This window comes from Anser brachyrhynchus (genome assembly GCF_964034855.1).
Source record: "Anser brachyrhynchus genome assembly, chromosome: 2".
In the NCBI taxonomy this organism is placed as follows: domain Eukaryota; kingdom Metazoa; phylum Chordata; class Aves; order Anseriformes; family Anatidae; genus Anser; species Anser brachyrhynchus.
This window is the reverse complement of record NC_137695.1, coordinates 147,979,248-147,994,590: the sequence shown is the minus strand read 5'-3', so window position 1 is coordinate 147,994,590 and position 15,343 is coordinate 147,979,248. Positions and strand designations below refer to the sequence as shown.

At 40.7% G+C, this 15,343-nt stretch overlaps 1 protein-coding gene across 3 annotated transcripts in view; it reads right to left on the bottom strand.

Annotated features, from left to right (window-relative positions):
* Nucleotides 1-11,149: 11,149 nt before the first annotated feature.
* Nucleotides 11,150-15,343, bottom strand: part of DEPTOR (DEP domain containing MTOR interacting protein) — an 86,783-nt gene continuing 82,589 nt past the window's right edge. For all 3 annotated transcript variants that reach the window (XM_080582041.1, XM_080582042.1, XM_080582044.1), the window contains one exon: nucleotides 11,150-12,312. In XM_080582041.1, the coding sequence (XP_080438167.1) occupies nucleotides 12,184-12,312 (129 nt within the window). In that variant the 3' untranslated portion in view covers nucleotides 11,150-12,183. The remainder of the gene's footprint in view (nucleotides 12,313-15,343) is intronic.

Below are 15,343 nucleotides of genomic sequence, written 5' to 3'. Positions count from 1 at the left end.
GAAACAGAGCTTTAACTTAGAGCAGATTTGCTTTTTAGAAGAATTCTTTGCCTGCAAATCAGCCCAGGCCATCTCCTACAGCTCTGGCAGGATCACAGGTTTCTCCTTGCCCTGTTCCCACTGTAACCCCTCATCACCCACAGGATGCTCCGCAGGACTGGTGCGTGCAGTTTGGCTACTGCTGTTCCAGTGCAACATGGTGCGAGATATAACACGGGGCTACGGTGCTAGAACAACTCTCCAAGTCATCTTGTTAGCGTAGCAACCACATAACCACCAAGTGATTATATGAAGGTGCTTTATTCAGTGCTGGAAGCCGGGGCAGGTGCCCAAATCTGGCATCAAGTCCCGTTACATCCCGATCGTTATTTATACCTTCAACATTACGTAAGGTATACATATTCATTACAGGTTGCAACATCAGCCTCGCATTCCATTCTAATTAGCTCTCCTCCCATTTGCACATGCGTGGTGCCCTCCGGTGGTCGTCCAGGTGGTCGTCCAGATGAAGTAAGGAGTCTTCCTCTCCGTTAAACTTTTCACCTTTCCCACTCGACGCATGCTCTCTCCGCTCCTTGGTTCTGGTTCAACTCGTTTCAGCATTTTCAGGTTCTTATCAAAGGTCAGGTTGTACCTGTTCTCTCTCAGGGGTCCCTTTTAAGGATTTATTTGACCGTTCGGTATACTCCCTATAACAAATATCTCAGTATGCATAGATAAATTTGATAATGTAAATACATTTGATAATGCTTATCTATATTTTATGACCCATCACCTAAGAAACATTAAAACATTCATTTGGTTTTCCCCAACACTAACAATCTCTGCCATCCAACGCATAAACAGGAGAAGAAGAAAGAATAGGCTATGTTGTTCTGCTGTCTTTGAAGAGGAATTTTTGGGAAAAATGCCTCTTAATGTCCTAGCTGTTGTACCTGGAGCCTAAGCCCTACTTCAGGCCACTGTAAACTTCAGAGTGTTGATGATGACAATAATAAATAGTTCAGCACACATAAGGAGTTACTGCTGTTTGGAACATCTGCCGTGTTAAATATTTGGAAGGTTTGGCTTGGACAATCAGTTCTTAAATGTGCTCTGAATGTTTTGAGCATACAACGTCTGCAATGACAGCAAGCATTTTAGTCCTTGTAGTAACAAACCATGTGTTTGTATTGCTTCTGCACATGCTGGTTTGTTAGAGCTAATATTAGTGTGTGTAAGAGACTGAGCATACAGACAACTAGTCGGCAGCTTAATTAAATCAAGATTCATCACGATCTTACTCTATCCTGATCAATTCTTTCTCCCGATGCCAGGCAGGTGAGTAACTTCCCTCCCTGTCTCCCATCCCAGACAGGTAACGTTTAAAAACGACTGGTCCCCAACTCCGCAGGAGAGTCAGCCTGGTCTTTGACTGACATCAGTCTTTAGATAGTTCTCCCTCTCATCCTCACTGCCCTCCTCTACTGCCAGCCTGGAAAGCCTGGATGGGAAGCTCAACAGGAGGACAGTGGGTCTTTCACCTGTGAGCCTTCCCCAGTGAAATAATTCTGCAGAGAGATATCCACCTAAGCTACACAAACCATCGGAGTCTACAAAGGGTATTTGAACCTATGTAATGATAAAAGCAATCTGGTTAGAATTTGACAGTATTCCACTAAATTCAAGAGCAAAACTCATTGGTAAGAAAGAGGGAGGATAGGATCAGATCATTTCAAAGGCAGCTATAAGCACCTTTGAAATTCAGTAAGCTTCAGGCTCGGCTCCTACAGGCAGCAGCTCTCTCCGAGCACTTCCCCACTGGTTCGTACAGAGCTGGCTGCATGTCTGTCAATTAGCTGTTTCTGTACTGTGTTGGGAAAAGAGAAACAGGCAGTGCTAATGCATTTTGTTACTGAAATCAACTGTGAATCATAAAGGTGCAATTCATAAAATAATATCCTGCCCTTCCATGTGGTCTAAAGATCATTTTCTTCATATTTTTTCATTGAATCTAATGATAGTTTAAAAACTTGTGTAGTTATTACCTGCATCCCCCTCCTCAGAAGAGAAAAAAGAAAAAAAGAAAAAAAAAAGTGAAGAACAGCTTTGTTTCTCCAGTGTCCCACATTTTTCCTATATTTTATCTTTAAAAAAAAAAAAAAATCCACTCGTGGCCTTTTGCCATGTGCAGAAAGTATTACAACCATAAGGCAGGGCAGATAAGTTCAGATTACCAAGTACATTCTGTTCCTTTTCAAAAGCTTTCCTCATAAAACTTCTGAAATATTTCATCGTATATAAAATTTTCTGAATTAAGGAGCAAAAAAATGAACACCATAAGTGTGCAGTGCAGTGCTTCATTTTGGGGTTCACAATATTAGGTTGTAGCCTCGTGTGCCACATTTAAGGTAACATTTTAAAATAAAAGCTTGAACAAGGCTGGTGATTTAATGATGCATTTGTGTACCAGTGGAACAGCAAAATTCTGTCTTGGTAATAGGCATAATGAGCGCTCACTTCCTTTTTTGTCATCCTTTTTGCTAGAGTGATTTAGAGAATCACCATTGTCAAACCTGTGCTTCAGTGCGCAAGTCCAGTTCAGGTGTACAAAACAATTTCCTAAGTATTTGCCTCTTATCTTTCTGCCATTAACTGGTCAGACTGTATTTTTGCTTCTGCTATTATATTTGTGTCATTTTTGTACCATTAATGCAATTCTCTCTGATTTTCGACTGGGTAAATAAAGGAGAACCTCACCATAAATATTTACATTCGCTATTGTCATTTGCGTAACTGCATTCTCAGAGAGTTTTCAACAATATTTGTTAAACTGCCACTGATTTTCTGCCAAGCAGGGCTCGGCACTGACACTTGCTCTAGAGGGAGCCTCTGGCTTGAGAAGATGGGAGGAAGGGGAGGGAGAGGAGCTCTGAGGGCTGCGAAGCCGCAGAGGCTGCAGGTTGATCCCCGTGACAGGTATCTGGCAAACCGGGACGAGAGCCTGCCAAAACCGAACATATTGGCTTGCAAAGAACAACTTTATGGCTGCAGAGGATTTAAAATACATAAAGAGTAACATTTTTCCACAGCCATGGGTTGCAGCCGATGTGGGGACCTGCTGTCCCTCTGCGTGACAGGAGGCTTGAGGCCTTGTTCCCGCCTGGAGTCTGTGGGGTAAAGGGCGCTCCAGGGGGGGCTGGACGAGGACTTGGCAGAGCAAATTCCAGCTCTTCTCCTCCACAAGCCTCCTGGCTTTCGGTATCCAGGCTGCCCATGTGGGATTTAACCTTCCAGGGGCTTAGGAGCTCGTCTGGAGACACTTGGAGAGCGGCAGATGTGGGAGAGAGGCGCCTGCGGGCCTGCTGCTGGTTGTAAAACCCACTGACCGTGAAGATGTCTGAGTACGCTAGTGGGACATACACAGGGCGTTAGGTAACTACAGATGAAACGTTAAATGCTGGTGGCCCTCTGAACGCCTGTGTGGGTTATCAAGTACTTTTAATGGATTTTTATTTTTTTTTATGTCAGGATATAAATTGTCCATAAATTTCACTTTGATTTCTTCATTTGTTTTTGGTCACTGTCTCTGTCCTCCTTGTGCTACAGAGGGGGAGCAGAAGCCACCCATGTACCAAGGACTGAGGTGTTAAACCCTGAGATGCTTGACTGATGGTGACACACGGGACATGGCAGAGAGATCCATCACCACTGCATATGGGACAAGTATAAATGCTTCAGGGCACGTGGGAGCCACAACGCCTGCCATAAATGCAAGCAGTGGAACAAAACTCAGGTTTAACTGCTCATATTCAGCTGCTGCTTCCTCTGCTCTCATCTGCTGCAGTCGCAGTAGCTGCTGCTTTCCTCGGTGAGCCTCAGCTCCCTGATGGCAGCAGGTTGCTGCCTTGCTGGGACTCTGTGGGTGAAATGAGCACTTTTCAGGACAGATTAAAAACAGTACCACCCAAAAAGCAGGAAGAGTCTGGTGGAGCATGCAGAGAGTGATTGTGTATGATCATTTGTATATACAGATTACAGCTCAGCTGACAAATGGCTCTGGTCTCCTTGATTGGCAATTCAGAGAGAAAACTGTTCATGGGTGAGAGGCCACTTTGCAGCTTGACAAAAGGCATGAGGAGAGGAAAAGAAGGCCCATTACACGGGAGATTTAATAATAGTACATCATCACAGTCAGTTCTGTATGATACAGTTATGCAATGATTTCTCAGAGAATTGGCTAGATGGCCAGGAAGTCCTTTCCCATAAGCAGCACTAATTGAATATACAGCTGGATAACTCCAGCAAAATGACCAAGAGTAAGACGGTTGAATTAGCTGATACTATGAGGTGGTTTTTAGGGCTGTGATTCAGTTGTCCACACCTCGTTGTCTTGCACCATTTGAAGTATTTAAGTCATCCTTTTGGCCTTATTCTCCAGATGTGATTTGGAGGGGCATGGCTTTCCCCATAGGTCCTCTCTGCCCCATAAGAGCATCTCATATACCCAAAAGCATCTTCAGTGTCACTCGACATTTAAATGTATGCAACTGCACTGAGCCCCTGGATTCTAATTCCAACGAGCTAAATAGCAGATGCCATCACTCCACTGCAATGCTTTTTCAGATAATCTGCAGATGGAGGGAAAGAGCACTGCATTAAACCACATGCCAAAGGTCATCTTTGCAATTACAAGTCTATTGTTAGGAGTTAATCGTGATAACTGCTGGAAAAGAGGTATCATTAAGTAGCCTTTAAGATGTGGACAATTTGCCCGTAATTATATGATTTTTGTTCCTGTATTATGTGGCTTCCTGAAGCTCCGCACATTAAGACATTGCCTTTTTTTTGGCTTATATGCTTCATTGGTTGGTTTTGTGTGTGGTTTGTTTTTGGTTTTGTTTTCTAAAGAAATAATAATCAGTGAGAGTTAAGATGTTTTCTGTGTCTTCATCTCCCAGATACAATTTTTGACTGAACCAAAAGAGAACAATTTTTTCTTTAACTATGAGGTCAAGAGGATTTGTATCTAAATGGCCTCTGGAAGGGAATACTGATGCTGCTATAGAAAGGCAAATCAATAACCCTTGGAAAATAACCTCTTAGGAGAATGAACAATAACACAATCATTCAGATAAATGCACAGCAGGTAATGAAACATTTTTAGAAAGTGTAAGGCAGATTTTATCATCAAAATCGAATATTTAAGAGGGTAACTCAGTATGCTTTTGTAAAGGCTTCCTTTAAGTGTATTTTGCACTAGGTGATTAGTCTGCTGGACTGTAATGGAAAATGAATTATTGATTTTTTTAAATATTCAAGAGGATCTTGTTTGTTCTGGAAAAAACAAACAAAACACACACACATCCCAGACCCCAGTAACAAAAGTGTGCGTTAAGTTATCTTCAAAAAGCAGCTGAGCTGACAATGCTTATAAAACAAAACAGGCAACAAGAAAATGTAACATCAAGATCTTAAATAGTTTCATGTTTCTTCCTTTCCAAGTTAGCCCACAAAATCCAATAGGTTCCATGTGCAATGTTTAAAAGAGTTTCAAGAAAATCTTATCTTGTTTCCAGAAATACTTTGCCGGTAAAGCAAGGATATTAGGGCATTTTGAGAACACAAGTTAAATGGATTCCTGAACCCGCAAACTGCCAAGCACTTCTTCCAAGCGGAATCACTTAATATTTCCCAGGCTTTGCTTAACATCATGCTTAATTAAACTTCTGCTAATAAACATGAAGGGCTCAATTTAGCTCCATAGCTAGACTCCATTGACAGAGTTGTTCAGTCAAGCCCACTTATCTGCTTGTGTATTTATTTTCAGTTGATACATGCAGTGTCTGCACATATATAACTATATATGTGTATTTTTAAAAGAAATCCAAGATACAGGGGGGAAAAAAAGCTTTACTTACTTCACAATATAAATGAAAATTGCTTTTTTAAGATGTTTTGTCTTGGGTAGCTTTCTAAATTTAAAACAAGTATTTCACAAACACACATACATCTTTACTGTGTTCTTATCTAATGTATTTTAGGCCTGAATGTCTTTAAATGCAAATACATTAATTACAATTGTGTTTATTGAAAAAAAATAGGGTTAAGAATGTAAATTGTAAATTTGGCCATAAAATACCATATTTTTCTGCCCTGTGGTGCTGTTAAGGTACATGACAGAGCAGTGTCACCACAGCTGTCTGATGGCTGCTCGTCTGAGTTAGATGTTCCATTTGCTTTAATTTAAAGCCACCACCAACAATTTTAAAACATTCTAACTTGATGCCATGCAAAAGACAGGGCTTATATGCACTACATATTTTCCAGCTACAGTCTAGAAATGGGCACCATATTGCAGCTTTTGCTCAGCTGAAATTACCTGAGGGAGACTCAATAAAGGTTTCCCTACAACATGTATGTAAGAACTATTATCCCATGAGTTATGCACGGGTACAAATGGGAAAGTCTCATTTCTGCTAATTGCAAATTCCACTGGAAAAGTAAGGAGGAAAAAGAGGCATTTACTAAATGGAAAAGCATGGAAAACAGGGAGAAACGTGTATTTTACTGTTTAATGCAAGACACTGTAAAACCTGAAGAGGAAAAAGTTCTAACAATTAAATTCTTCAGTCATTTACTGTTTGCAATTAGGACAGGAGTTTATATGGCTGCAAGCCCAGCTCTGGCTGTGAGGCCGTTCTCCAGCTGGGATGTGGTAACCACCCATAGCTCAGCTGCAAAGGAGCTTCTCAGAGGAAAGGAGCAAAGGGGCTGTGTTAGCTCATCCAGGGGACGAGTAAGAGTAACAATGAAAGGAGGACCATCGGGACCATCAAGAACCAATTTTTAAGCTGGGACAGGAAGCAGCACCATTTTAACCATGTGGCAAAAGGGCTGGAAGAAAAGGAAAGAAAACCAACTATGTCCATCCAGCAGTAGTAGAAGCAAAGCAGCCTGGTGAACACAGACTGTCCTTCACACTGCTGGCACGTTTGAAGTTGCAGACGTGCAAATTCAGAAAAGAAATAGCAATTACTGTCTGACAAGGCAATGCAAAAAGCAGGCGGCAACTCTGTAAGTTCAGGGAGAGCTACAGTGGTGTGGGATGGGAGAGCTCTGTGTGCAGGACAACATTTCTCTCTGGGATACAATACAACAATTTGTTCTACCTTGCATTTGTCTGTTTCAAATGAGTGCTCCTGAAGCCAAGTATTTAATTCTATAAGTCTGTGCTTAGGCAACTTGAGTTCCAGCACTACTGGAAATGCACAGCCCCCATGGGCGAGTGTACAGATATCTAACTGCAAAGCAAAATTTTTCTAGAGGACATTCAGTTTGACAGCTATAGCTATTCCCTTCTGAATATTTTCAAATTTTACTAGGAATTACAAATATAAAGACTAAGTATACATGAAACCACATCTGTGGTAAATTCGTTGTATCATTGACTCCTATGAACATGGGTGTTCATAGATAGTTTCTTGTGTTAATGGCTCAGTTGAAAGACGTATATGTAAATATTTATTTATTCACAAGTTCCTGAAGAAATCTAATGGTTTAAAATCACTCAGCTTCTCTGTAACATCAATGATATTTTTATCTGCTCTGTGTGTACATAAAAGGAATTATTCCATTGACAGTTACTTTTTCACAAGTGACACGTACAAAATAAAAGTGACCTCACTCACCAGATAAAGATGAAAGAAAGAAAAAGAAAGAAAGAAAGAAAGAAAGAAAGAAAGAAAGAAAGAAAGAAAGAAAGAAAGAAAGAGAAAGAAAAGAAAGAAAAAGAAAGAAAGAAAGAAAGAAAGAAAGAAAGAAAGAAAGAAAGAAAGAAAGAAAGAAAGAAAGAAGGAAAGAAAGAAAGAAAGAAAGAAAGAAAGAAAGAAAGAAAGAAAAAGAAAGAAAGAAAGAAAGAAAAAGAAAAAAGAAAGAAAGAAAAGAAAAAGAAAAAAAGAAAAGATGTGATTTATGGAAATCTTTAACGGCTGTTTTATAGTAAAAGGTTAGAAGTTCTCTCACTTTGTTCGAAGAGTGCTGTGGTCTAGCTTTACTTATTCATGTGACATACACATGCTTTTTCACTTACACAAGTGGTTTAGCTTTAATTATACACTGGGAAGAAAATAATCATAATGGCAACAATTGATTTCTCACTCTGTCTTTGATTAGGCAAACATTGTGGCAATCCATATTGCCTCAGTTTTTCCTATCTCTAAATTTAGAAGAATACTAATTTAGCACAATTATCCTTAAAAATTAGTGTTTAATTCCCATTTTTATCTGAAATTACTAGAGCATTACCCCATAAGCTGATCATCCTGTCTTCATCCACAGGGAAAAGGAACCCTCCATGCGCACGTAGCTGTCAGTGCAGATGAAGAAAGCAGTCAGTCACTTGTTCCTCTTTCCTAATCCTCCATTTACTCTCTCTGGATACATCCGTATCCTTGAATCTTAGAATCATAGAATCATTTAGGTTGGAAAAAACCTCTAAAGTCATCCAGTCCAACTGTTAACCTAGCGCTGCCAAGTCCACCATTAAACCATGGAAGATTGGTCCAGGGACCACCATCAGGTCAGTACAGGGACCCTTCTCTGGTCCTAAGGCCAAGGGGTGCAACACAGCCAGCCCCCATGCATGAATATGGACCTCTGTTATTTGCCTACGCTCTGGTAGTTTTCTCAGAGGTGCTAACCATTAAACCAGTAATTGTGGAACTGTCTTTGACACATCCCTAGCACTCTGCAGTAATTAGTGAGGATTTAACCACAAAAGGAAGAAAATACCGAGAGAAACACTCCTACAAGATGACTTCTTCCTCCCAAACCTTCTGAATGTCGTCTCATAGAAGACAGTAGTAGGACGGATCCACTGGTATTGCAGATGCTGCAGATGCTGCTATAACACCACTATGTTTTTTCAGTGCTGACTACATTATTTTCTGCTTCTCTTGAGAACTAAACTGCAGACAATTGCAGTCAGGTACACCTGAAGTGGATTGATGCATTACTTCTGAAGTCCAATGCCTTCAAGGGGACTAGCAGTGCGATGGGTTGTGTTCAACACTATACACATGGCATTTAATCTAGATAATCAAAATTATGCATCTTGTAGCAAATAAGACAGAAGAAAAATAGGGGAAATATGGTATTGAGTTAATGCTCCAATTAGTTTAAATGCTACTTGAACTTAATTAACTATTATATTGCTTGAAGATGTTCCATAAATGAATTGCAGATGTACATATGCAGAGGAGTGGCACTAATCTATGTTATTAAAAGATTTATGAAAGGATCTCACAAGACTTATAGTACCCATAAATGTGATTACATATGAGAGTAAGTCTTAACTAAAATCTTTTTAATGAAGCTATTACTGTTAATGCCAAGGTGGGGTTTTTTTGTGTTGTTTTTTTTTTTTTTTTTGGTGTGTGTGGTGTGGTTTTTTTTTTGGGGGGGGGGGAGTTCCTTTCTGGTTTCTTGCTTCAGTCCACGCTTGATATTCATGATCATGTCTTGAAATTCCTTACTTTTGTGAACAGACTTATATTTCCCCTGGTCCTTCGCAGGGAGCCTGCTTCTCTATTATATTCAAAATCCCGTGCCCTCTGAAGTGCGTGAGAGTTTGACACTGGCTCCTGGGGGATGTCTCGCAGGGCGTGTAATCACTGTGTGCAGACAAATTGCAATTTAATTGGAAACGATACATTTCACAACTTGTTAAATTCGCATCCTTTTTTACAAAATACAAAATTTCATTGCACAGATCATTTGAACACCTTTGTCATACTGAAGGGGGAAAGAATTAATTAAATCCTGGATTGCCAATCAAGTTGAAAAGACAAGATGGAAATCCCCATAAAACAGTAGGCAAGTAATGGTGCTCAAATTGTGATAGAGACTAATGTGTCTTGCAAATGAAAATGCCATATCCAATCTGTAATATAATGATGTGCACAGATTTCTCCCTGCCCCCATTCCCACTCCTTTTACTCAAGTCTAAAGTGCACTCTGTAATGCATTATTAAGCTAAATTCTGACCCAGTTTCTTAATTATCTGTAAGCTACAGGGAACTTGTAGCAGAATATTAACTAAGGCAAGAGATGTAAGACAGAAGAATCCACAATGGTATTAGAGAGAATCATTAACATTTTGCTAAGGAAATCCTTCACATTTTAATATTTAAGCTAACCTAACATGTAGAATTTATATTTTAAAGGGGTACAAAGTACATACCGGCCAGGCCACCAAAACAACCCTGGCAAATAAGAAAAGAAAGCAGAAGTAGTTGGGGAAGCCCTCCTGGATCCACAAAACCAAAAACCTGTAGCATACTGACACATTTCTGGGACAGCAGGACTTCCCCCATCTATTCTTAGTGGATACCCTCGACAGTTGTTACCATCTCATGTAATGTTGTGTGCTGCACTATTTATTTTAGAAGAACTGTATAATATCATCTGATGAGGGTTATATAATGCATGCAGTTCGGGGGGTACAACAAGGAAAAACAACTGTTGTACTACACGACAGCTTGAAACTATCTTCCAAACACGTTTGTGCCTACAGGACGTTAGTATCAAGTTAGTGGTTTCAGTTTTATACCTTCCTGCAAGGGTACATACTAGTGGAATAGGAGAAGTTTTCTTGGTTAAAAATCAACCATGGCTATACTATATCAGAACTGAAGAATACATGGACTTCTACCTACAAATCTGCAGGCATATATAATTATGAATGTTTACTGTATCTCTGACGAAATCTGTGTGTTTCAGTGACTGAAAAACATACTGCAAGAGCAACACATTTAGTGAGAACAACTTTTAATATAAAATATATTTCAAAATTATTTGAGGGAAAAATACTTTCCCCACCCCAAAAATGAAGGATTTTTGGTATGCTCATAGGGAAGGTCAAGCTTTAATTGTAAAATTTAGACAGCAGAGAAAGGCTGCAAGGTGTACTTATAATTCTATGGACAAGGATGTATATGTTCAGTTCAAAGATCAACGAATGTCCATGAAGTCCAATCACCATAGGGTTAAGAAGTCACCCAGCTCAGCAGAATATAGAATTTGTGTATATATATATATATATGTTTAAAAGATTAGTTTCATAAATTTATCAACAAACAAATCCTACCATTTGAAAAAGAGTAAGGAGTCAGTTAAATACAATTTTTTATTAGTAATAGTGTCAAATGCAACTTATGTGGCAAGTCTGTAGTTTGCAAAACATTTGAAGATTTGAAAGTGCTAATGAGCTTAATGCACATTCAAGTACATTGCTTCAATTTGAAGTGTACTTCCTCTACTGGAGCGCTTGGATGTATCATTGCTAATGCTAACACTGCGAATTTCCCACCTCAACCCGCTAAATATTATTCTCCTTCTAGGAATACAGGTGTCCAGAAATTCTCCAAAGTGACAAACAATGAGACCGAGACACCTTCCCTTTACACATAAGAAAACAAACAAACAAACAAGAGATCAACACTTTATACTTCAGTACCTACATCTGTGCTTAGGCATTGAAACAAATCGCCTGACTTTCGAAGGGCAGATTGTTTTACTTTGTAAAAGTAGCACATGCTTTTTGCATTTGCATGGTCTTGTATTTTTCTTTTAGAATACTCATTGTGCTCTATCAGGCCTGAACATCCACGCCATGGGATCCTCTACAGAAAATGAACTTACTTGTTTCACAGAGATGCATTCACAGTTCCTTTGAGTCCGACTGCAATAAAGCCAGCGTCTAGTCACCCTTCCTTGACTGGAGGATGTTTACCCACATAAATAAGTCACGTAAACCGCCTGTGACATCCTGACCCCACAGAGTGTGTGGTTCTTTCATCTCCTGAAGTGTTTTGATCCAGTGGTGGACTGTGAGGAAATCTGCACGGCCGCTTAGGTGGGAAACCGCTCTGACGGATGCAGCCGTGGCTGGAGAGACGACCTAAGGGCCTTTACCTCGTCTTCATCAAGCAAAGCGAAGTCCTCAGTGAAAATATGCTGGTATCTATTGCTCACTTCTCAGCATAATAACCAGTGCTATTATTGTTAAATGAAAGAGAACCCCCCTCCCCCAAAAGCAAAATCATTTATTTTGACACAGAAAGTTTCGTCTCCTCGTGTCATGCTGCTTCTTGGTTGTCACTGTTTCTCTCACAGAAATGTCCAGTAAGAGATCTTTTCTTCTCAGGACTCTATTTCTTCCATCACTTCCATGACAATCGTTCGCGGGCCGGTCAGGATGAGGTTGCTCACTGTCCTGTAATCCACGTGGAGAACGTTGAGGCCGTTCACAGAAACGACGAACTGGCAAACCTGTGGAGAAAGACAAGCAGCAAAAGTTAGGCGTTAGACTTTTTGTGTCAGGTTACTTACAAAGACATCAACTCCTGGGCATGCAAAACCTCCAGTACTCTTTGTGCTCTCTCATTCGGTGCTCTTAAGAAAGATACAGTCCTTAGAATTAACTTGGCAAGATAATTTTCCTTTTTTAAAAAAAAGGTTTTAAGTATCACTACAGCTTTGAAACCTGTGGAATTTTGAAGTTCTACGTCAATATTTTTTCTTACAACACCATGATATCAATGGTGCTTTGCAAACAATATGGGACAAGACAGCTCTGGCCATTGCAAACAGGTTGTTATTCCATCTGATATGATTTAGACAGCTCTTGATAGTCACAGTAAAAATGTGCGTCATGTTTCCAGGCTCAGGGCAGAGCCTGGATGATGATCTCACTAGATTCAGCGCCAGAACCTCCACCAGTGCACAATGAACCCAAAGGATCCAAATTCTAGGAAATAATACCATGGAACATAAAATGCCACTGTCATTTTCAGGAGATATTCCAACATAAACTTAGCTCTTTATACTTCTTCTGTGAATGGTTTTTGGTTTTCTTTGGAAAGTGTGGATCATTAATTAATTTCAAATATGCTAATATTTTGTTTCTAAATGTCACAAAAATTTCTAATGTTGAAAGTTTTGTATCATCAGAGGTTATTTTCTGTCCAAAAAGTCTTGATAGAAATATTCGGACCAACTCCACCGTGCATTTCAGTGGTGCCCAGTGCCAGGACGAGAGGCAATGGACACAAACTGGCACACAGGAGGCTCCCTCTGAACGCCAGAAGCACTTCTGTGCTGTGTGGGTGACGGAGCCCTGGCACAGGTTGCCCAGAGAGGCTGTGGGGTCTCCTTCTTGGAGACCTTCAAAAGCCACCTGGATGTGGCCCTGTGCACCCTGCTCTGGGTGTCCCTGCTTGAGCTGGGGTGGGACCAGATGGCCTCAAGAACGCCCTTCCTACTTCAGCCATTCTGTGTTTCTGTGATTCTGCATCTTAAAAAAGTTAGGAAAAGTCAGAGCAAAAAGTCACATCAGCATTGTAAAAACCTGACAAGGAAAAGAAAAATATCAACATTTATTCCTCAAAAACATTAAGCCTTCTCTGGCTGTAATCATAATATAATGGTATTTGTTAAAAATGTCAGAAATGTGTAGTGTCTAGATCTGTTTTTAATGATAAAAATATGGAGCCTAAAGAAACAATAATATCATCCTGATGTTTCAATGAAAACAATGCATTCCCTAGAACGTTATCTTTCTCAAAACTGATCTTGAGTCTGTATAAAATAAGCTCTGAAGAGCATATCACTATAGAAATTCTCAAACTTTATATTTTTACCTTTTATCTTTAGGCAGAAACACAGCAGCAGAGGTGGGAAAGAGTTTTGCTGTCTTACATTGCTACCCCTAAACCATGTTTTCTCACAAGCCCAACCATTCAGCTTTTGCGCGTCAGCGACCTTCTGTCTCAAGTAGAGCAGGGATTCAGCGTGGTGAAGCCCAACTCGTATTTGTGCAAAATGTACAGAATGCGGCTATCAATGTTCCATTTAAGGAAAATTATAGAGGAAGCAAAGCCAATCCCAAAATAAAACATTTCATCAGAAATGCTACTGATGTTTTTAATCTCTGCTCCTTCGGGCCTACGCACAGGAACGGCAGCAGCAGCAGCCGCCCCTAAGGGGACACCAAACTTCTCTTGAACCTTACCCCTTCAAGAATTGCTGTGCAGGGCTTGAGGTTCTGGAAGTCTGCCTTAGTGGTTGGTGGTCTCAACAAGCTCTGAAGTATGGCAATCAGCTCTTGGCCACTTCGTAGCAGTACGGCTCTATCTTTCCTGTGCCTTCATATGCTAGTTCAACTGCACGCAGCACCGTACAGCTTTTGCACGCGGACAAAGCTTTCTGAATGTTAAGGCTTTTGATTGAAGAGGTAGCCTATCATCCTCTTCAGCATGCCTCAATTAGTATTTAAGAGATATGTTTAGTTTAAAATGCAAATTTTTGCAGTATCTATAGGCTTCTCAACTCCCAGTGGTATTTCCTAATGCTTTCTAGGGCTTTCCAAGATTGTATCAAGTTTTACTGAATTATAGCTTTGGCTCCAGAAGAATATTTGACTTGATTTAAAACAGACCTGCAGAAATAGCATTGTCTCTTCTGGCTTAATGCAATTTTTGGAAGTTGAATGGCTGACGTTTGTTTTGCTGCTGTCTGTTCTCAGACTTCTCGAGTTACTGGAATCCCAATGCATGGGACTCGTCTTTGGCCAGGGACAGGCATGCAGGCGTGTGATGGATAAATCTGCATGCTGGACCCCGAGGAACGTCCCTGGCAAAGGAACAGACCTTCCAGACTGGCCAGCTACTTGCACCAAGGGTACAACCGTGTAAATGTGGATGGGCACCGCAGCAGCAAACAGCAAGCCAGATGCCAAAGGGCGAGCGTCTCATGCAAAAGACCAGAGTTGACCCATCCGCATTCCCAAGGTGTTTGTTTCAGTGTATGCTCTTGAGAGTAGAATGGCAGCTGTGTGTAGCGGCTGAGAACAGTCTTCTTCATACCATCCTTTGCACTGGATCCAAATGGCATTTTAGTTTCACCATTTTCAGTTAGTTCATTTTTCAAAATACTCCACCCAAGCCAGGTGAGAAAAGTAGAGAGGCAGCCAAGGCATAGAAGAAAGAACAACTGCCCTAAAACTACATGAAAAGAGCTGTAAGGAGCAGAAGAGAGATGATAACACAGAGCCAGTCACCCTGGTGGCATAAAAGCTCTCTCCATGACCATCATTTTGCCAGTGCTCCCAAAAGCCGAGCCTGCAAATTCCAGCTCCAGCTCCCTTGGGGATGAAGAAACGTGGAGCCATGTGCTAGGTCCCACAGACCTGGTGAGGGGAGAGAGGTTTTCACGATCCTGAGCCCTGAGTGCTTCGTGGTGAGGGGAGCAGCGTCCTCAACTCAGCCCATTTTGTTCTCCCACCCCAGTTTCCCATCTAGTG